This window comes from Bactrocera tryoni, chromosome 5 (assembly GCF_016617805.1).
Source record: "Bactrocera tryoni isolate S06 chromosome 5, CSIRO_BtryS06_freeze2, whole genome shotgun sequence".
NCBI classification, from domain to species: Eukaryota; Metazoa; Arthropoda; class Insecta; order Diptera; family Tephritidae; genus Bactrocera; species Bactrocera tryoni.
The window spans coordinates 69,418,080-69,440,239 of record NC_052503.1 but is presented as its reverse complement, the minus strand read 5'-3'; the positions used below and the strand labels follow the sequence as shown (position 1 = coordinate 69,440,239).

Below are 22,160 nucleotides of genomic sequence, written 5' to 3'. Positions count from 1 at the left end.
TAACTGTGGTACATCTTATTAACATATCCTTCTTACTCCAGTGCAAAATAAGCTAAATCGGACCAGAACCACGCCTACTTTCCATAAAGCACCATTCTAAATTCCACCTGATTCTTCCACTTTTCGGTGTACAAACCAAGCACCAATAAATGTATGGGGATACACGATCACAAAATTATGAACACAGACGATGGCGGCATCATAAAGTACAGAAAAAGTATTCCCTTAATAAATTACTTCTATTAATGAACTGAATATTCGTAAAAGGTCCATATATCTTAAAAAATGATGCCGGTGAGAACGTAACCGTTAACCTTAAATATGAAGTTTCTGTGATTTGCCTTAAAAATAATAGTGAACGTCGAAATGGATTGATGATTCTTAAAAAAAACATTGTGTGTAGAAGCTATAGTGGTTATTTACCCGTTGAATTTTCTTCCTGGGTGGCTGTTTTCGATCTTTCAAGGGTATATAAGTAGCGTGATCATTATTGGTGCGTGCCGCAAACTTGTTCGTGAGACAACTATCTGGCCGCCATTTTGCACTATCCAATGGGTGGATCTCTAAGAAAAGACGTATGATCTCCCTCTGTCTTTTTTTCTCTAGTTTTTGATGCGCATGTGTGCAGCTGAGGTAGAAATTTCATTACTAATTTGTTGCTAATTTTTTGTGTAAGCATTTGCGTTGGCTATTTGACCTCCACTCCGTTGGAAGGACCAGGTGGAGAAGGAGCTGGCTTCGCTTGGTATCTCCGATTGGCGAAAAGTTTTTCTTCTGGCACGCTGTTGTTAACTCGGCTATAATCGCGCAAGCGGTATCTACGCCAGTAAAGAAGAAGAAGAACTATACAAAGAGGTACATATTTTGCTCTTTCTTCTTTCGCAGTACACTGAAAAATTACATGTTTGATTTCGATTGCTTCTAACGGAATATATATGATAACAAATTTGCCACTTCCATTAAATTTAATAGGAATACCTTATGAAAATGCTGAGTGCACCAGACTTGCACTTCATTGGCCTACTTTTAAAAATAAAAACTAACTTCAGGTCATACCTTCCCCTAGCATAAACGTATCTTGGGAACATTTAGAATCGGAAAATATAGTAGCCCGTCGGCGAATTAAGTTTAATATAATTCATGAGTGAGCCGAGGTCGAAACGAAGTCTAGGAAGGTGAGGTGAGTGATTGAATTTTTAAGAGTTTAAAACGTTTTATGTCCATTTCCGCCAAAACTGCTGGTCCTATGGAAAAACTTTATAGGGCAAAGTTATAGGTAATAGAAATATATTCAACCTTGTATTCTCCAATTCTTTACATAAACTCAAAATTTAAACTTAGAATTAATGTAACCCAGTTTTTCCTGTTTTTCATTGTTAATTTCTTCAAGACCTTTTTTGTAAATATTTTTTAAAAGAAATTTGGCGTAAACTAATATTTTTATGATCAGACAAGCTGATCGTTCAAAAATCAAGTCCTGGCATGGTTTTATTGTTAATAATATCTTCCTGAAATTTGACAAGAATTATTTTTCAAAACAATGTTAGTTTCTGCAAAGAAATTGTGCGGATTGGACCACTGTGCCATGCAAATTATTTTTTTTCGCCAAATTTGGACTTAATATCGGAAATGAAATCTATTTTTTAATTTTAAATTCTCTAGTAGAAATAAAGCATTAGATCATTGGAAAAATATGAACGCGCTAAAATATCTGCTTTCTGATATTATAAAAAAAATATTGTCCTAAATTTTCTTAGAAAATGTAAAAACAATCATACTTGTGTGTCACGTCTTCTACGTGATATTTTGTGCTACGTAGCTAAATTCTCTTATTAGCTAGCGGCTACGGGCTAGCCACTGCTGCGAGCTTAGGTGATTCATATCATAACTTGAGTGATCTTGCGTTATCATTATACATAGCTCAGTTTTCTGTTGGCCGTGGAGTAGTGCACACCTATAAAAATACGAAGACTTGAGACAATACATTTGCAAAAAGTTTATTAACCACGCTTAATTAGTGTCAAAGCCAGTTGAAATTGTGATGAAATGAGTCGTAATAGCGGCCAACGCAACCATAATCGCGAAGAAAATAAAATACTCGCTAACTTAGTAAAGCAGCATCCTCAGCTGTACGACAGGGATCATATTCTTTATGGGAAAACAAATGCTGTAGATCAAGCTTGGAGAAAAATAAGCCAAATGTGGGGGAAGCCAGGTGAGTTTAGTACTTTTGGTGGTTTCACAAAACCGTCAGTGAATTTGCAATACAAATTAGTGGCGTCATTTCAGCAAACGTGCCACGTGCCAACTCAAAGAAGAAGGGTATCACAGTTTGGCCGCCTTTAACATGCATAAATATATAAGCATGTATATACATATGCATATACATATATACTTCTGTATGTACCTTAACTTAAAATGGAAGTTTTCTATTTAAAATATTTTTAAGATATTATAAAAATTTTGGAAGTAAATTAAATATTTTTGGAAAATTCTTGATGTACAAAGAATTCATACTTTCTAAAATAATATTTATTTTCGCTCTTTGTTTTAGTGCCTGAATGCAAGGAACGCTGGCGAAATATACGCGCCGCCTACGCACGCTCCATTGACGCCTACAAAACAAAGCGTGGAAAGAACCGTGGTAGGCAGTACTATTTAGCAAAGGAGATGGAATTTTTAAAATCTAACTTACCAAAAGAAGTTACACAAAATAATAGACAAAATAATAGGATTAATAACTCAGAAGCTAGCGCAAACAAAAACAACGAAACTTATTCATTAGCGATGCGTCTAATTGACAATATGGACGAACAAAGATTACGAGATTTGGAGCTAATCATTGAGCATAAACTTAGACAAATTGTTGCTACAAAAACTAATCATGACAACGAATTGTCTGCGCCCATGCAACAGCTACCAGTGCAGGCATTCAAGGAGGAACCAGAATTATCGCTATGACTCTTTAACGTATTACATATACATTTATAACCTTTGTTCACCTTGGGATCTGTACTAACAATTGTAGTAATTTAACACTGAAATTTAACTGTATTCAAAATTAACACCAATAATAAACGTACAAAAGTAAGTATTTCCTATGATATACTTAATGCCTTAAGGTCTTAAAAAAAAAGCATATTATTTCAGACCTCCAAATACATCATAAAGTGCGTCAGTGCGTATAAATAACCTCAGCAGAGAAACTCAACAGCGTTGTCCAACTTTATATCGAATCCAATTTAGTTGGGAATTTCGTTATATCGGGTGAATTTTTAAGAGCTTGATAACTTTTTTTAAAAAAAAAACGCATAAAATTTGCAAAATCTCATCGGTTCTTTATTTGAAACGTTAGATTGGTTCATGACATTTACTTTTTGAAGATAATTTCATTTAAATGTTGACCGCGGCTGCGTCTTAGGTGGTCCATTCGGAAAGTCCATTTTGGGCAACTTTTTCGTTCTTTTTATCGACAAATTTTGTTCAGCGATGAGGCTCATTTCTGGTTGAATGGCTACGTAAATAAGCAAAATTGCCGCATTTGGGGTGAAGAGCAACCAGAAGCCGTTCAAGAACTGCCCATGCATCCCGAAAAATGCACTGTTTGGTGTGGTTTGTACGCTGGTGGAATCATTGGACCGTATTTTTCAAAGATGCTGTTGGACGCAACGTTACGGTGAATGGCGATCGCTATCGTTCGATGCTAACAAACTTTTGTTGCCAAAAATGGAAGAACTGAACTTGGTTGACATGTGGTTTCAACAAGATGGCGCTACATGCCACACAGCTCGCGATTCTATGGCCATTTTGAGGGAAAACTTCGGAGAACAATTCATCTCAAGAAATGGACCCGTAAGTTGGCCACCAAGATCATGCGATTTAACGCCTTTAGACTATTTTTTGTGGGGCTACGTCAAGTCTAAAGTCTACAGAAATAAGCCAGCAACTATTCCAGCTTTGGAAGAACACATTTCCGAAGAAATTCGGGCTATTCCGGCCGAAATGCTCGAAAAAGTTGCCCAAAATTGGACTTTCCGAATGGACCACCTAAGACGCAGCCGCGGTCAACATTTAAATGAAATTATCTTCAAAAAGTAAATGTCATGAACCTATCTAACGTTTCAAATAAAGAACCGATGAGATTTTGCAAATTTTATGCGTTTTTTTTTTTTTTAAAGTTATCAAGCTCTTAAAAAATCACCCGATATTTTAAGCATTATGAGTTAACATCAGTCAACAACAAAAACCAACAACGCTTTGTGAAATTCTGCTTTTCACTTATAAATAAATTTGTTTCAAAAAATATTTGCATTACTAATTTGCCTTTAATTTCATGAAGGTATAGACCTGAAAAGGATATATGTATTAACACACAAAAGTGAAAGTCAGAGGCTTTATAATATATGTATATTAGGGTGATTCAAAAAAAATTTTTTTTTTTTTCAATTGGTACTCGCAAAAATAGGTTCCTAGACACCTCTAAGAAAGCCTCTCCAAATATGAGTTTTTAATTGTAACGGGAAGGTCCTCCGCCTAACGGTTTTCTATTTTTTTCTTATTATCAGATAGAAAAATTTATATCTCGCTTCCAACTAATTTGAAAAAATATTTTGTATAATTAGGTTTTGTAGGAAATTGAATGCTCTAAAATATGGTCTCTTATGATTTTTTCGTAAACCCAACCGTTTAAAAGATATTAACGGTTGAAATTTGACTATTTTTGGAAAAATTCTTTTTTTCTTATGAATTTTATAACTCAATGAAAAAAAATTATTATGAATAGATTTTTGGAGAGGTTTTCTTAGAGGTGTCTAGGAACCTATTTTTCCGAGTAACAAACGAAAAAAAAAATAAATTTTATTTGATCCACCCTAATATGCATTGATGTTTGGCGATGAATATCTCGAAAACGCTTAACTCAATCGAAAAATCATAGTAGACCATTTTTATAGAGCAGTAAATTTCCTACAAAACTATGTGTTTCATCATTCATAATAATTTTTTAAAGTGGCCCAAGTGTATTGCAATCAGAGAAATTTCCTCGTATTCGTATATCTCCTGTGCTGCCAATCACATTGTGTGTTGGAAAGATGAGATTTTAAGGTCCATTAAACCAAAAAAAAAATTAAATAAGGGGAAGTTGAGAAAAGTTACATAAAAGTAAATAATGAAGAAATTCACTATATTTTGAAATTTTTTGTAAAACAAAAGGGAAGAATGCCACGCAAGCCACCAATGAAATTTGTGAAGTTTACAGTTCGTGTTCGTGTAGTACAACAATGGTTCGCTCACTTCCGTTCTGGAAATTTCAATGTGAACGATGTACCTCGCTCTGGTCGATCTATCGTTGGAAAAGTCGATGAAATTATGGAAAATATTGACCAGACTGTCACAAAAGTAGCCATGACATCGCCAGGGAACTTAACATTCATCATCAAACGGTTTTGAATCATTAAAAAAAGTGTAGCCAGCCTTTTCAAGGTTTTGGTGGCATTAATTCTACATTTTACTGTCAAAAACTGATTGCTTCAGCAATCGAAAAAAACGGTCAGAACTGATCAACAAAAGAGCTCCGTCTTCCATCAGGACCGCACACATCTTTGATGACTCGGCAAAAACCGGGAGAGCTTGGATGGGAAATTTTGATGCATCCAGCATATAGCCCTGATCTTGCGCCAACGGACTACTATTTGTATCGGTCAATGTAGAATTTATTATTGGAGTAAAGTTGGCTTCAAGAGAAGCCTGTGAAAATTACTTGTCGCAGTTTTTCGCCGAAAAATTAGAAAAGTTTTACACTGATGGAGAAATGCCTCTTGCGGAAAAATGGCAAAAAGTGATTGACGAAAATTGTACATATATTTGGTTCATTAAAAATTGTTATAAATATAAAAAAATAAGTTGAAATTTGATTAGAAATACGAAAAGACTTTTTCGATTAACCAATATTTCTTGAAACGTGTTACTAAACGACAAGTACTTATACGAATAGATAAATAATCATCCAAAACACACCAACAATTATTGCAAATAGTGGTATCGAGTTAGTGGAAGATGGTTATCCAATCGCTCAACCTCAAGTCCATAAAATATCAGAGTTTCGAACCCAAACAGCACATTTTGCTTTTAGGCACTTAGTTTCTGTTTTTGTTTTTGTTTTTTGTCGAACGCAAATATATATAAATCATTAATCGCTGGTGAAATAGGAATGGTTTACCCTAATAGCTATTGATGACTAAACTTACTTTTGTCTATAGTATAAAAATTCCTTGAGCATGTGAATTCAAACAAAAAGTCACGTATGAATTCTTATATAGTTTCTTATCAAATTACAACATATGTATGTATATTATACATAGCATGAAAACCGCACCCGACGGATTCGATAAATTACAAGTTAAACAATTGTAGCGAAAACTATAAATAACACTGTGGACTAGACATTTTAGCCAGTTGAACACGTATAGCAAAGACATAATGAACTAATGAAATAAATGAAAAAAATCTCTAGAATACAACAAATTAGAAAAAATTTTACGAGAAATATTTTAAAAAAATTTAAAAACTACAATTTGAAAATTTCAAGAAAAGTTTAAGAGTAAAAGAGCCGTAGCATGGATTCAAACACTTGTAGGATGAAGCAGCTTTCTAAACATTATAAGCCTTATGGAAGAGCACGTACGGATATAAAGAACAAAAAGACTTTAAAAGAAGATAAAAAGTTATGTAATTTGGTGGAGCAGCATCCGCAGCTGTACGACGAAGGACACAAGGGTTACGGTCAGAAAAAGGCTACAGATGAGGCATGGCGCACGATTGCGGACTTGTTGGGGAAGTCAGGTGAGTTTGACAAAAAGCGGAAAGCCAAGTACACCATGGTAACTACAACGGTACAATATCTGAGATAATTGTTCAGATCGAAGCATACAGCTTTTTTATTTGTGTAGGGGATTATAGCTACGGTGCAACGACAGTTAACAATTTTTGTGGTTTGCAATAATTTTACTCTTCTTGATTTGCTTACTGATTTCAGTGTCTCAATGCAAGGCTCGTTGGGAAAAACTGCGTGCTGAGTACATCGCATATCTACGTGCCGTAGAGGCCGACAAGAAACAGCGTGGTCGTAAAGGTCAATGTAAAGAAATCTCGGTTGCCGCAGAAAATAAAGACCTCCGCAATAAACAATTTTTTGAAAGTCTACGATGCTACATGCAAGATATGACCCAAAGAGAGCAGAGTCTATGCCACATTAGCGTGTTGCAAGTTGTACACGAAATCAGCGGAATGAAAAGTAGTGCAAGCGGGGATGGCAATGATTACATGCAAAATGAGATAAAGTATCTAGTGGACAAAATAGACGAACAAGGACTCCGTACTTTGCAGGAAAACATTCAGAAAAGAATGAATAAATGTAATAACGCAGACATGTTCTCTACATCAAAACCGCAGCTGGTAAATGACGAAGTTACCATTAAGAATTAACCAGAACTATGAGAATGAAGTAAAACTATAATAAGTAACCCGGATGGACCCGGTAATAACATTAGTGATCCACAAAATTTTATCTATGAATGACACATATACATATAAATAATATATTTGAAATATTTTTCTTTATTTACTGAAACTCATTTGCTTAATTAAATTCTAAGAAATACTGATAATATCGTAACGCCTTTACTAACTAGACGAAATTCAGTTTGAACCCTTTTCGAAGTACGTTGTTCCTTATTAGACTGTTAGAGCGTTTCTTTTCAAGCGGGCCTGATGAATGAATTTGGCTAATTAATGGCGAATTTGCTTGAATGATCACGGTGTTTAACTTCTGATTTCCGTCTACTATCTTCTATTACATTCTCTTACTCTTGCAACCAGTTGCTACAGAGTATTATAGTATAGATAGAGAGTTATATATGTATATATATAAATGATCAGGATGACAAGAAAAGTTGAAATCTTTGTGCCTGTTTGTCCATCCGTGCAAGCTGTAACTTGAGTAAAAATTGAGATATCTTGATGAAACTGAGGTATATGGGAAGTAGTATGATACAAAAGGACTATATAGAACCCGGGAACAAAATTGAATGATGGGCCGCCATATCTTAAGACCTACTCGGTGTCGGGATAAACGATCACAAAATTATGATGGCAGATGGCGATGGCAGCATCATAAAGAACAGCAAAAGCAATCATTTAATCTTTAATTACTTCAGTTAATGAACTGAATATTCGTAGATAGTTGTGTGACCGAAATTCGAAAGCTAGAACAACTACTTAATACTTCGTTATCTAGTTAAACCAAAATCTGCCTGCCATAAGCAAACATTACAAAAAATGGTTTCGAGTCAATGGATTTGGGGCCAATTCAAGAACTACTCAATCGCTCAACCTCAAGTCCATATAACTTCAATAACCCAATGGGTTTCCATTTCTCTTATTTCTCTAAAAAGGTTGACTCGCCTCTATTTTCTAAAATGAGTACAAAATAGGGATCGCTGATGAAAGTAAACCATACTTACCGCTATAAAATGTTAAAGGCACTTACACGTATTTTTTATATCAACGTATTATTAGCACATGAAGAGATGATCAAAATATATATGGGCTATACCAGTTGTGACGAAAACTATAAACTAGATTGCGCGCTAGTTGAAGTGCAGAGCAAAGTATTCCACAACATTAAATTAAAAAAAGGATATATGGATCTTCTTCTTCTTCTTTACGGGCGCAAACATCGTTCGTTGTTGTTGATATTGACGAGACTTATCCCACGGTATTTGGCGCAGATTGTGGGTTCCCCTTTTTGTCGATTGGCCAGAGCACACTTAAATTCCAATCGTTGGGCATGCTTTCGTCCGACCATAATTTACTGATACATGCCTTATCAGTTCTTCACCGCCGCGTTTGAGTAGCTCGGCCGGCAAACCATCGGCCCCGCCGCTTTATCGTCCTACAGACGGGTAATTGTCATTCGACAGACAGGTAGTTTGATGTAGCGAAGATACCTTCCCTGCCCATTCTGGCGTTATAGTCGCTAAGCACAATTTTGATATCATGACGGGGGCAGCTCTCAAGAGCTCATAAAAGGCATCTTTGGTCACATCGTCCTTCTCTTCTGCAGGGGCGTGGGCGCAAATCAGAGATATGCTGAAGAACCTCGCTTTGATGCCCACCACGAATCTCACTCCAAATTTGCGCCCCTTTATATGGCCACTGTAGTAAATGCCACAAGCACCTACTCGTTTCAGTCCTTGTCCCGTCCATAGCATTTCTTAGACCGCGGTGATGTCAGCCTTCACTCTAACGAGGACATCAACCAGCTGGGCAGCGGTACCTTCCCAATTAAGGGACCGAACATTCCGGACCGGACCGGAAAAGACGAAGAACAACGAGAAGAGATTCATTCAACAACATTGACTAGTGTGTTCGGATGAATAAATGAATGCTTAGACGAGAGACATTTAACAATATTTAATCGTGACATTAACGAGTTTCTGACATATTTACAGTGAGCATTAAAATTATAATTAGAGTCAAAAATTAATCCTAGTATTTTCAGCTGTGTTTTACATTCGATGTTAGTTTGGTTGTGGGTTAGTGAAATACCGTTGCAATTTTGCTTCCTACATACATGAAGGATATGTGTTTTGTCTAATGAAAGTGAAGCACCAGACTCCAGTGACCAAGTCTCAATTCTGACGAGTGTGTGTGTTATGGAGGATACACTTCTCCAGCCTACTGAATGGCAGTGAAAGTACAACGCCAGGAGAAGGCGAACCCGATTCCCCAATTGATGACGATGTAGCAGACGTTCCATTGTCCGACCATGAAGAAGTTCGAATAGCAATTACCCATCTGAAGAACAACAAAGCAGCGGGGGCCGATGGATTGCCGGCCGAGCTATTCAAACAAGGCGACGAAGAACTGATAAGGAGCATGCATCAGCTTCTTTGCAAAATATGGTCGGACGAAAGCATGCCCAACGATTGGAATTTAAGTGTGCTATGCCCAATCCATAAAAAGGGAGAACCCATAATCTGCGCCAACTACCGTGGGACCATGAAAAATTATTGAACCATGCAAAAAGCTGTATTGAAGCAGAAGGAGACTATTTTGAATAAAATAAATTGATTTTGCCGAAAAACCATTTGTTCTGTTTTTTTTTAAGTCCGGTTTTCTTTGGAACGCACCTTATATGTATCTATGCTTTTGCATGTACCTTAACTTACAACGGAAGTTTACTATATATGTATATATGTACATATGTATATGTATGTATAACACCTCATAGAGTCTGTAATGTTCACTTTTGGGTGTTGAAAACTGCATATATCCTTCAAAACAAACAAAATCAAATCAGTAAAGCAAATATTTTTAGAAAAAGAAAAAAAATGTTCTTCTTAAAATCACGCTATTAGCCAAGATCTCCATTTTCCCTAGCTCCAGAGTTGCCATTCTCATTTATTCTGACAATACCGGCTAACGTTTCTACTTCATTTGCTTCCACTTCAGTTGAGCTGGCTTATTAATTTTCAATTCCATTTCCTTTACTAAATAATATGGCTCTCGGAAATTCGGTTCATGCTATGTGCTAAGGTTCTCAATTAAGCGTCATTCGAGCCGGATTAGCCAACGATCTGTGAACACATTGCGTGTCTGTTCATATCACGCCACCATTTGTGTTTTCAATTGAAGCAGATGTTTTGCGAATTCACTAGAAAAACTGAACACACCTGATTCAGATGCCGAACGCCTAAGCTCATCTTAAGCATTTTTCCGGCCATGATCCATGTGTCCTTTTTTTTTAATTTAATGTATTGACTAGACTTAGGAGCTATGTAATTTAACCTGTTAAAGAGCGAGGCCCCAACCACAAAGTACAAAGTTAAAGTTAAGGATTCCAAATGAATTTCATCTATTTTGTAAAGGCGTTGCGATAATATCAGTATTTCTTAGAATTTAAGTAAGCAGTTTCAGTAAATAAAGAAAAATATTTCTATTATATTATTTTCAATAATTTATTAAATAAATGACAATCAGTATGTGCAATTCATAGATATAATTTTTTGGTTCACTGTAAAAATCCTGTTAAAGTTCAGTTACTGCTAATGTTATTACCGGGTCCATACAGGTGACTTATTATTATGTTAACTCATTGTCAGACTTCTTGTTATTTCTTAATGGTAACTACGTCGTTTACCGGCTTCTATTTGGATGTAGACAACATGCACAGTAATCATTTTTAAACTCGGTTATTTCATGTATAACTCGGGTCATATCTTGCATGAGGCGCAGTAGTTCATCAAGGGAATGTTCATTGTCAAGATTTTCTGTGGCAACCTCAGTTTCTTTCAACGAACGACTAAGTCTACGCTCTTCCACGGAAGGTAGGTAGGCGGTGTACTCAACACACAGTATTTTCCAATAAATAATGATTAATATAAAAATTGTATTGTATAAGTACAATAAACCCAAGGTCGCGGAGCATTCCTCATTTATTAATCTAAAAATACATTGTATGAAATTGTGAGCGGATGCATACATACGGCACCTATGCCTAACGGAATCTGGAGGTAGTTATAAAAAAGCTAAAGCACGTACGATTACGATTTTGATTTTTACATCATTGCATGTATTTATGTACATGAGATCCCACATTTTATTAAGAAATAATAATCAGTACAGGCAATTAAAAGAGCTGAAGATATGAGAGTTCCCCTAATGGACTCTGTTCCAGGTCTTCCAAGCTTCGAAGAAATATCGTATAGCTTCGTCATTATGGTTGATAATGAAAACAATTAACATTATATTTTGTACTGAAATAATTGATTTGAATAAGAAATATTATTAAAACACTAATAATAAATATTTTGGTCAAAGATTAATCAATGTTTATTAGGGTGCTTCAAAAAATACGAAAATTTTTTATCGTGTGATATCACAGTGTTAGACTTTTTCCTGTAAAGATGTATAAAGTCTAAAGTCTATGCGGACAATCCCGATTCGTCTTAAGCCTTGAAGCATAACCTCACGCGTTTCATTTGCCAGTTACCAGTTGAAATGCTCGAACGAGTTGTCGAAAATTTAACTAAACGGATGGACCATCTGAGACGTAGCCGCGGCCAAGATTTGAAAGAGATAATCTTCAAAACATAAAAGCCAAAGAATTTCGTTTGAATGATAATAAACATTCCCCATTAAATTTGAAGTTTCTATAATTTTTCTTTAAAAAAAAGTAGGGAACCTGGAAATTAATCACGATTTATATATGACGAATTCTTAAAAAAAGTGTGTCGAAGTACACTAGCTATAGTTGTTAGTTACCTGTTAAATTTTCTTGCTGGGTAGCTGCTTTTGATCATGCAAGATTATATACGTGATCATTATTGGTAGAGTGCGTAATGGAAACCTGTTCGTGAGACTACTATCTGGCCGCCATCTTGCGCTATCCAACGGGTGGAGCTATTAGAAAAGACGTGATCTCTCTCTCTCTCTCTCTCTCTTTCTCCCGTGGATTTAGGTATGCGTGAGGGCAGCTGAGATAGACTTTGCATGACTAGTTTGTTGTTATTTTTTGTATAAGCACGTGAGTTGGCCATTTGAGCTTCATAGCAAGTTTACTCTCATTCTCTTTTATGTGACATTGGCGGTAATGTAACTAATGAAATTGTGTACATGATTGTATATATATTTGGGTTTGCAATTAAAGCTTGTAAAACAATGAAATATAAAATATGTATGTCATGAGAGAAAAAATATTCGTAAAATGCAAATTTTTTTATTTATTGCATGTGAGAGTTCATATTAATATCTTTAATGCTCCTCAGAAGAATTTAAAGTCGATACATACAAACACACACACAAGTATATGTAGTTTGTTTCTACTAATGAAGAGATACTTCGCTGCTGAGAATTCTTTTGTATTCTGAAATTGATGGAGCTCCCTATAAGTATGCTACGTTTATTGATCAACTTACCAGCGTTGTTGTTCGGGCAAAGAAATGATCAATTTGCCGATATGAAATAATATTACTTTTCAAATTGAAGCCATAAAACAGCGGTAAGTTAAGAAACTATATAAAAAAAATAATAAATAATAAGAAGAAAAATATTTAGTAATTTATAAATAAGAAATGAATAACAAGTGAAAAAAGATTATTTTTTAAGTTATTGTATTTTGGAGAGTTGGCATCTGTTTATAACTGATATTTTATTGAAATGAAAGCGAGAGTTAAGCACATAATCGGAAATTGCAAAAACTTTAAATATTATAAAAATTTACATTTACATTTTTTTATGGAGTTGCCAGCTGATTATAAATAAATAAATAATTTTAAATTTATATTTGCAAATTCGCAACAGAATATGAGTAGAAATATGCATATGTATTTTCGAAATTCGAATTTCAGTAAATGCTGGTATGGAGTTGCCACACTTTTATGAAAATTTTAAAAATGACATCTGCCATTTGCCATTCAAAATTTTTAATTTGAGTAAGAGTATTTTTATGAAAATTTTAAAAATTAAATGCTGGTATGGAGTTGCCACACTAATTGAAATTATAGGTCGTATTTAGTATAAAAATTTGAAAATATACATACAATGTCAATAAAAACATAGTACTTTTATGAAAATTTTAGAAATGACAGTTTATTTCTTTGCCATCTGATTCAGAATTACAAAAAAAAAAAATTAACAAAAAATAAAAGTGCTACAACCTTTAAAAAAAAATTATTTTATTAGAAATACTCGTATGATTTACCACAAAATATTGCTATCTAATAACTAAATGGTTTGTAACTCATTTTTAAACAAGAAATTAATAAACGCTTGAAAAACTCTTTGATTTTAAATAAGTATTGTTTTATGGAGTTGCCACCTGAATATAATTAAAAGTGTCTTAAATCTTAATTTACTTGCACATATGAAAATTTTAAATATTATAAACATTTAAAGTGTTTTATGGAGTTGCCAGATTGATTGACTTCATTAAAAAATATCTTGATATGAAAATAGGTGTACCAGCTTCGCATTGAAATGTCTGTGTAAACTTGCATTTGTTTTCAAAACCCAAATTTTAGTAAATGACAGTGGAGTTGCCACACTTTCAAAAAATACTAATAAATATTTAGAAAAGAAATTTCAAAATATAAAATTTGTGGTGTTTTTGATAAAAAATGTATTGTCAAAATAAATTTGTATGATGTTGCCACCTGATTTGAATAAGGAAATAAAAACATTGCAACATTTATAAGATACATACATACATATACATATGTACATATATGCGCGTGCAGAAAGCAGTTTAAGACAAAAAGTTTTGTGAGTCATTCAGAGAAAAAGGGTTGCCAGCTGTTTTGAAGTTAAAAATATTTAAAAAAAATTAATACTTCAGTATTTTTTAGTTGCCTTGGCTTACCACGTCCATATCATTGCTAGTCTTCATAAGACTTCTTTAAAAGTTACAATAAGTTCTTCTATCAAATTGTTCAAGCGGATCCCCATAAAACCTGAGATGAAGTAGCATTTCGAGCGTTGACCAAAATATTAGTTTTCCACAGAAATATCCGAAGATCGCCGTGATGTTAATCTGAGCAGCACAATAGGAATGTGGATCGCTTCTTATACGAATTATTGACTATATATATATACTATATGTATATGTATATATGTATATTGCGATATTCCTCAAACCATTAGACAGTGTGCTTTTCTATAACGGCTTAACAATTTTGAGACCTCGTATTTATGAGGGTATCAGGGTTAAAACCAAATCTAAGCACTTCGAGCGAACGTCTGTTCCAATGATAGTCCCAGGCTTTCGGTGAAAACTTCGTCCCTTCCGAGAAGACGTTATTATCTTAGACAATTATTACATACCGTTACAATAATAATTCGAACAAATAAGTACAAATTCGCTTACAATTTATTTATTCATGAAAACTGAACATGGATCACTTAGAAATAGACATGTATATGGTACATATTATCATACAAAATTAAATAAAAACCTCAAAAATTAAATTCAATTAAAACAACTTAAGCACTAGCACTCTAAAGCTACAATTTACCCAAAGCATTAAAAACAGTTGAACTAGTCAAACACACATGGTAACTAAAGTAGAATGGATGCTCAGTCGTCCAGCAGCTCCTGTTTGACTGCATGACTGGCGGCGGCTGGTGTGGACGAAGCTGAGGCATAAGTGGTGGATGAGGAGGGTGTGGCGCCGTTGATCATATTGGTGCGCAGCAGATTGGCGCTGGAACGCGTCATAGCGCCACGATGCGCACTAGCCGGCGACGCGGCCGTTGTTGGTGGGGTATTAGCAGAGTGGCGCACCGTCGAGGAGATCGAAGCGACATTCTTTGGTAATGCGGTCATAGCGGAAGTGCTGGACGCTACTGCAGGACTCTGTAGCAAGGTGCTGAGACGACGTAATATCGCCAAGTCCGCGGCATTAACTACAGTCATAGCGGTGGGTGACGCGGTGTTAAACATATTTGAAGGCGAGGCATAGCCGGAAGCCGAAGGCGATGTAGCCGGTGTCGGTCTGGGTGTAGGAGTGCGTCGTTTATTGCACGATGTGTAGCCATTCGTATAGCCATTGCTTAGTGGTGTGCCATTGCTGCTGGCAAATGATATGTTACCGTTATGTGTGCTATTTGAATGCGACGGCCGACGTGCTGCGCTGCTGCCATGTGCTGTGCTCTCGAATATCTCACCGATTACTTCGTAAATACGTTTCTTAAATATGATCTTTTGACGGAAGTCCATGGCCTTCATTTCGGGCAACAAACCTTGCAGAAAAGCGGCATCAAAGTCGGGATCGGGTGTGCAGAGTTCACTGGGTTGCGGCTGTATGGTAAAAATGAATTATATATTATTGAAAAGAAGTTTATAAAATTAGTAGTTATAACTCACCTTAATATCGCGCTCTTGTTCCACCTCGGCGCACATCATGGACTCGGCAGTGCGCAGGCGCTTTTTGAACGGATAGAGTGGCACCACTGGCGCTTCGGCCACAGCGCGCTCCACTTCCATGGCTTCGATCGGCGGTGTCGCTACCAGCTGCTGTTGTTGCGGCAGTGACACAGGCTGTTGTTGTTGCATATGTTGCGACAGCAGCGGCAGCGGCGAGTTTTGTACTGGTAATTTACGTTCCGTCGCATCGGCTTGCATTTCATCCGTTGACTGTTGCTGACACTGCACCATTTGTTGTTCGCCCTTGCCCGATTGTGTAGCCTCATCTCCGCTACTGCTTGGTGCACGTTCCTGACGTGAATCGTCTTCGTCAGTGTTGCGCTGCTGTTCCTCCTCCTCCTCTTCCTCTTGTGCCGCCATAGCGACAAAGCCGTCAAAGGACTCCTCACCAATGGGCACCTCAATCATTTCGCTCTTCTCATCGGCCGACGTGTAATAGTTGGGACGACGCGACACCGGTATGCCGGGTGTTATGTGACGTGCAAGGAACTGTAGCTCTTCGTGTAGGTAATATGGTTTGGTACGATTCGCGCTGGACGGTATTTTGTTGACGTTGATGGAACGCGCAAAAGAGGTACGTATGTTGCGCCAGCGCTCTTTACATGAAGGAACTAGAGGGAGTAGAAACAGAAATTAGTACGGTTTGAATGTATATGATACCACGTAGATGATGAACAGTTTGGGTGGTGTGCATTTTGAAGGTTAGAGCTCCACGCAGTATTGGAATTGTCTAAAGCCAGAAGGAACTGTCAAACTGTATGGTAAAAAAGGTAAAATATTACAGAGTTTCAGCTGTCCTCGGTAACTGTGAGTTAAAACTGTCAAAGTCTGCTTTGTACTGGTTCGAAATTTGATGGAATCTAATCTTCGCTTTGGCCACAATGTTTCAGCGATGCCTCTGCTTCTAGCAAAGGAAATTATGTGGTCACTTTCTCTTGTTTCGAAACCTAGAGGATCTGACTTTCGCATTTCAGCGAGAACTATGGTTAAAGCAAATAGAAAACTTATATATTTTTAAACTTATATCAAATTCGATCAGTCAGATTCTTAACTGAATTATCTGGGTAAAGGATTAAAAGTATTCCCAAAGCAACTTAGAATGCTTTTCCCAGAATACAAGACGCGTAATGACCAACTGTTAAACAGAAGTGGCTTTTGTACAGTTCGGTTGGTATAATGTAGAGACCCGTATCTAAAATTTGGAGTCGATGGTGATTACCAGCTGAATATGGCCATATCAGAGAGCATTGTCTAACCCGTCTCGGTACCAGTCAAAAAACTTTAGTATTTCTATAAAGAATCACAAGAAAATGTCAGTCTTTTATAGAACTATTATAACGCAAAATAGAAGCAGACTATGATGTAAGTTCGAATATTTCTTATACTTCATACAGTTCAGATCTTCGCTCGAAGAAAAGTAATCTGGTCTGGGATAAGAATGAGGTTATATCAAACCGCACTTTCCGGTACTAGTTAAGAGTCTACAATATTTATAGAACGTAAAAAAGGAGGTGCCTTGACTATAATGTGAGTTCGAATGCCTCAGATAAGACTTACATTCCAGATCTTACATGGATAATAAGTAGTCTAGTCTGAAATAAGAATGAGGTTATATCAAACCACACTTTTCGATACTAGCAACGAATCTTCAAAGTTTCTATAAAAATTACAAGATTACTGAAGTAAACGGTGGAACTAAGATAACCTTAAAGTTCTTATATTTCGGGAAGTTTCAACATTCTTATAAGCCAACTCTTATGTCGAAGGGAAAGGAGGGCTAAGGAACTTGGATAAGAAACTATGGAGCTTCTCTAACGGTTTTACAAAATGAGAGGATTTCTGAAGAGAATTCTGTTCAGAAAATGACTTTACATTAGTTCAAGAGCTTCTCCAACGCTTCTAAAGTATGAGAAGGGTTCTGAAGCGAATTATTACTTTGCAAATTTGCTTCATTTCAGGTAAAAAAGTAAAAAAATGTTGTGTTTCTCGAAAACAACCAACTTATTTAGCTACGTCGTAGTAAAGTATTCAAACCCCACGATACATTTGCACTTCGGCAAAAGTGAAAAGCACACGAATGCAATGCAAGCAAACCACACAGCTGTGAGACGGTATACTTACATACATATGTATATACAGTAATATATTATATATGTATGTATATGTTGCATGCGCATGTGTGTACGTGACCGAGTCACCGGCATTTCCGCTGCACGGCAGCGCCGCACAAATGTTGCCCCCGCTGCTATTCATTGTCATTGTTGGCAACAGCATAAAGCGCCAACAACGGCTGAACGAACAGACAAACACAACGATAAAGGAAAAACAGCGAACAGAAAAAAGTAAAACAGAGCGCGCTCAGCAGAAAGTGGCGCAAAAACAAACAAGCGCTGAGAGCAGAGCGAGCGCAAACAAAGACTGTGAGAGTGAACGAAAAATAGAGCGCACAAGCCCGCGCAAGAGTCCGAGCATAATTTAAACAAGCAAAAACAATAATAACAAAGCAGCGACGCGACGGCAGCGGCTAACGAATAACAATACGGCACATCACATTTTAGCGCTGACAATGCAATGGTCAATAACAACAACTGTAAAAAATATATATGTAAATTTATAATCTGCGTTATGACGATAGCAATAACTCGGCAGCGCATTAAATTGCTGATTAGCGCTGTATGCTAGGCTGGTTGTCAACGACAAAATTCAAGCGCTGCCGCCAGCGTCCACGCCGGCTTTGACGTCGCGACAAAAACGCGCGCACGCGTCGGCCATAATAATGGCAACAAAGTGCGCGCAATTGACACGCTGACTGTGTGACTGTCGGCGCTTTGCCGCACCAAGCAGTGGTTATGGAGCGGCATAAAAAACAAAGGCCACAACAACAACAAGCGCATGTTGTCAACCAACAGCAAGGCGAAACAACACGTCATGACAGCTGCAAGTAGGCGGAAAAGGTTTTCGCCCAGCAGGGAGCAGCAAAGCGAGCGCCAGGCTAGTGTGTAGTATTTTTGCTATTGTTGTTGGTGCTTTTTTATTGCACTCATGCAAATGTGTTGGCTACTGTTCGTTCGCGCACGCAAACGCGCTTAAGTTTGTTAGCTTAAATGCGCGTTTGCAGGCAAATAGCTATTTATGTTTTTATGTACTTACTTGAGTCATCCATTTCCTTGGAAATCTTCACCCACGCCTTATCGACCACATCCTTTTTCAGGTAGTGCGGATGCGAGCGATCGTACATGCAGGGGTAGCGCTCGACTAGACGGCAGATTTTCGCGTTAATTTGATAATTATCCGGTTTGGAGTCGTTCGGTGTGGACAGCCTCATTTTGCTTTGGTAATTTGCTGCGACAAAGTTTGTTGTTTTTGTTGTGGCAATGCAATAAAATCTCACATACAATGTGCGCTTGCAATATATACACACACACACACGCGCACACAAGCGCAATAAAATCACTAATAAACACTTGTGACTGACGCGTTTCAACCGCCGCGGCGGACAAATGCTGGCAAAGCGTTAAGTTTTATGAAACTGCCAGAACGCGCCAAAGAAGAATGCGTTTTATTTTACAAAAAATTATATTTTGTAATTGTATACTCATATGTATATGTCAACACTTAGTAGCAACAGTTGCAGCAATTCACTGTATAATTTTATTTACAGAGCGCACACCGCGCACACACACGTCTTCGCAAGGCGCTCGATACAAATGACGCAGCCAGCAATGATGAAATCACCGAACAGCAAGGCGCTGGTGTAGCAACTGCAATTTCGCAGCACAGCAACTTGCAATTGTGGTCAACAAATGGCGGAATGAACAAACGAACCAACGCGCCAAACGATAACAAATGACTGAAGTAGCGGCGCGCACACACACACAATACGCGCTGTACAAATACGAAATATGTATATATGTATTTAGGTATGCGCTGTGACGACGCAGGCAATCGACGAAAAAAAGCGAGCAACAGCTACAACGGTAGACGAGCAACTGAATGCGAAATGTGCTGTGCTGAGCTAAACTGGGCTGAGTTCGGTTGGTTGAGTTTCTCGTGTGTGTGTTTGTGTACAGCGGGGCGGCAGCAGCGATTGCTTGTCGCTGTCTGCTGCAAAGTGGTTGCGGCGAGAGTGTGGCCGGGACACAAGAGAGGTAAAGCATGTTTAGATGTGTGTACGCGCGTGTATTTGTACGAGCAGACAGCAACAATAGCCGAGCAGAAACTGAACGAAACCATTAAGTAACGTCAACAACAAAGCAAACGTCGCTGACAATATAGCAACACCAGCTAGCGGCTGGCTGTACGTTGTTCGTTGGTCAAAGCAATGACGCGTTGACGACCACAATCAATACATAATATACCAGCGCTTGCAAAGGCAACAGCGCTTATACATACACAAGCACATAGGTATGAGCGCTAGCGCGCGACACTTGCTCCCGACTACCTGGCGCAAGTCAACTTAACGACAGTGGTCTACGCTGCTAACGCCAGCGCCAATGCTGCTGCGCCTGTTGTTGCTGCAGCTGAAAGCAAAAGCGACACGATAAGCGCACAATATATTATAGCAAATATGTATGTACATACATGTGTACAGTTGTAAAAATTGGTGCGCGCGGCGCGCTGTGTGTGGAGGCGACGCTGGCGGCTAGCCGGGTGCAGGCAATGGCAACAGTGTTGCTGTGGCGATGACGGCAATGGCAACGACGGCGACAAAACAACAGCATGGTACTCTACACAATAACAGCAACAACAAGCGCAAAAACAGCTGCTGCAATAACAATGTTGTTGTTAGTTGTTTGTGTGCTACGGCGGCGTTATGAATATGGCTGCGCGTCAATGAAAAGGCAAAGTGGCGATAGCAGGAATAATGGTGCGTTGTGAATTGTTGTATTTTTTGTTGTTTTGTACTTGGCTAAGCGCAAACAAATGTATGTACAATGAAAATAACAATTGTACGATAAAAAATTATATGAAAAGTGTCAACAAAATTGGCAAAATGCGAAATTTGTCAACACTGCAAACAAGCTCAGGTGGGCTAACTGAAACTGGAGCAAACTGGACTATGCAAACATACCTACATATTGTATGTACATACAAATGCGAATTAAACAATAGTAAAAAAGAGACTAATGTGTGGTAAAGCCATCAAAAATATTCTAATTTGCTTGAAATCATTTTTTCTGACGCGTTAGAAAGTGTTTATGAGCAAAAAATGGCTTCAATCAAAAGCGCAAGCATACATAACTATATAATATACATGTGTATGTATGTATATATATCTATGTCTGCATGTATGATTTATTACTCTTGTATTCCATATACATACATACATGCATACATACATACATATGTATATATATTCGGCAAATATTGCACCGAAATTGCTCATCTAAAGTCGCCTGCATTCAACTCCGATGAAAAGTCTGACAAGGTCATGTTATTCAAGGTCACTTAGTGGGTACAGTAATGACCTTTACTTTGTCGGTTCGTCACTGTTTCAAGGTTACTAGCAACTAATATGCAAGCAAATACAAATATTGCAACACTGTACCAGGAAGCGAAAGCCGTCTCTCTTGTAAGAGCTCAATACAATCGTGGGAGAGAGTACGCTTCATAAAAACTTCGTTTTTTACATTTTCGGAATAAGATATCAGACTTATTAGCGGTTGTCTTAAGTGAATCAAAGAAAATCGGTTCGTCACTCTGAAGACTACAATGAAGCAAGTACCTTAGTCAGATGGAAGCATAAGGTATATTCATAAACGATTCTTACAAATATTTCAGATGAGATGAGATGAAATCCATTCAAATGAAATCTTGTGTCAGGAACTTCCCATTAGCTTCAGTTGAAGTTTCCTGACCACTGCAGTGTCTTCCAAGCACAGGTGGCTGCCATAAAGGTAGCAGTTGATCAACTAGTCGGGAACCTAGTCTGTTTTTGTAGTTGTTGTAGCGAAAAAAAAACATACCTGAAGTAATTTCAAGTAACGGTGCCAAGTTGACAGTCCTTGGTCGGATAAAAATTCGAGTCCGTTCCGGTTACTTAGACCCAACTGTGGTGGAAACGTAGCCTATTTCAGAGTGGTGGCTACCAACTCCAATAGTTTTTAGTTCGCTGAGTGTGCGCTCAAAGCCAGCGGAAGGATGTTTAAACTCCATGTCTGGTCCATCAAGTTATTTT

The 22,160-nt window shown here is 37.4% G+C and overlaps 3 protein-coding genes across 3 annotated transcripts; 2 read left to right on the top strand and 1 right to left on the bottom strand.

The window, feature by feature from the left end:
* Positions 1–1,389: 1,389 nt before the first annotated feature.
* On the top strand, positions 1,390–3,040 carry LOC120777565 (transcription factor Adf-1-like). Its single transcript, XM_040108965.1, has 2 exons — positions 1,390–2,215; positions 2,555–3,040. Exons 1-2 carry the CDS (start codon positions 2,047–2,049, stop codon positions 2,959–2,961), a joined length of 576 nt encoding a protein of 191 aa, XP_039964899.1. The 5' UTR covers positions 1,390–2,046; the 3' UTR covers positions 2,962–3,040.
* Positions 3,041–6,527: 3,487 nt separating this feature from the next.
* LOC120777567 lies at positions 6,528–7,621 on the top strand. Its single transcript, XM_040108966.1, has 2 exons — positions 6,528–6,840; positions 7,034–7,621. The coding sequence occupies exons 1-2, from the start codon at positions 6,615–6,617 to the stop codon at positions 7,480–7,482; spliced, it is 675 nt and encodes a 224-aa protein (XP_039964900.1). The 5' UTR covers positions 6,528–6,614; the 3' UTR covers positions 7,483–7,621.
* Positions 7,622–14,908: 7,287 nt separating this feature from the next.
* Positions 14,909–19,947, bottom strand: LOC120778228. Its single transcript, XM_040109986.1, has 3 exons — positions 19,133–19,947; positions 15,923–16,593; positions 14,909–15,856 (listed from the first exon to the last, which is right to left on the bottom strand). The coding sequence occupies exons 1-3, from the start codon at positions 19,305–19,307 to the stop codon at positions 15,134–15,136; spliced, it is 1,569 nt and encodes a 522-aa protein (XP_039965920.1). The 5' UTR covers positions 19,308–19,947; the 3' UTR covers positions 14,909–15,133.
* Positions 19,948–22,160: the final 2,213 nt, after the last annotated feature.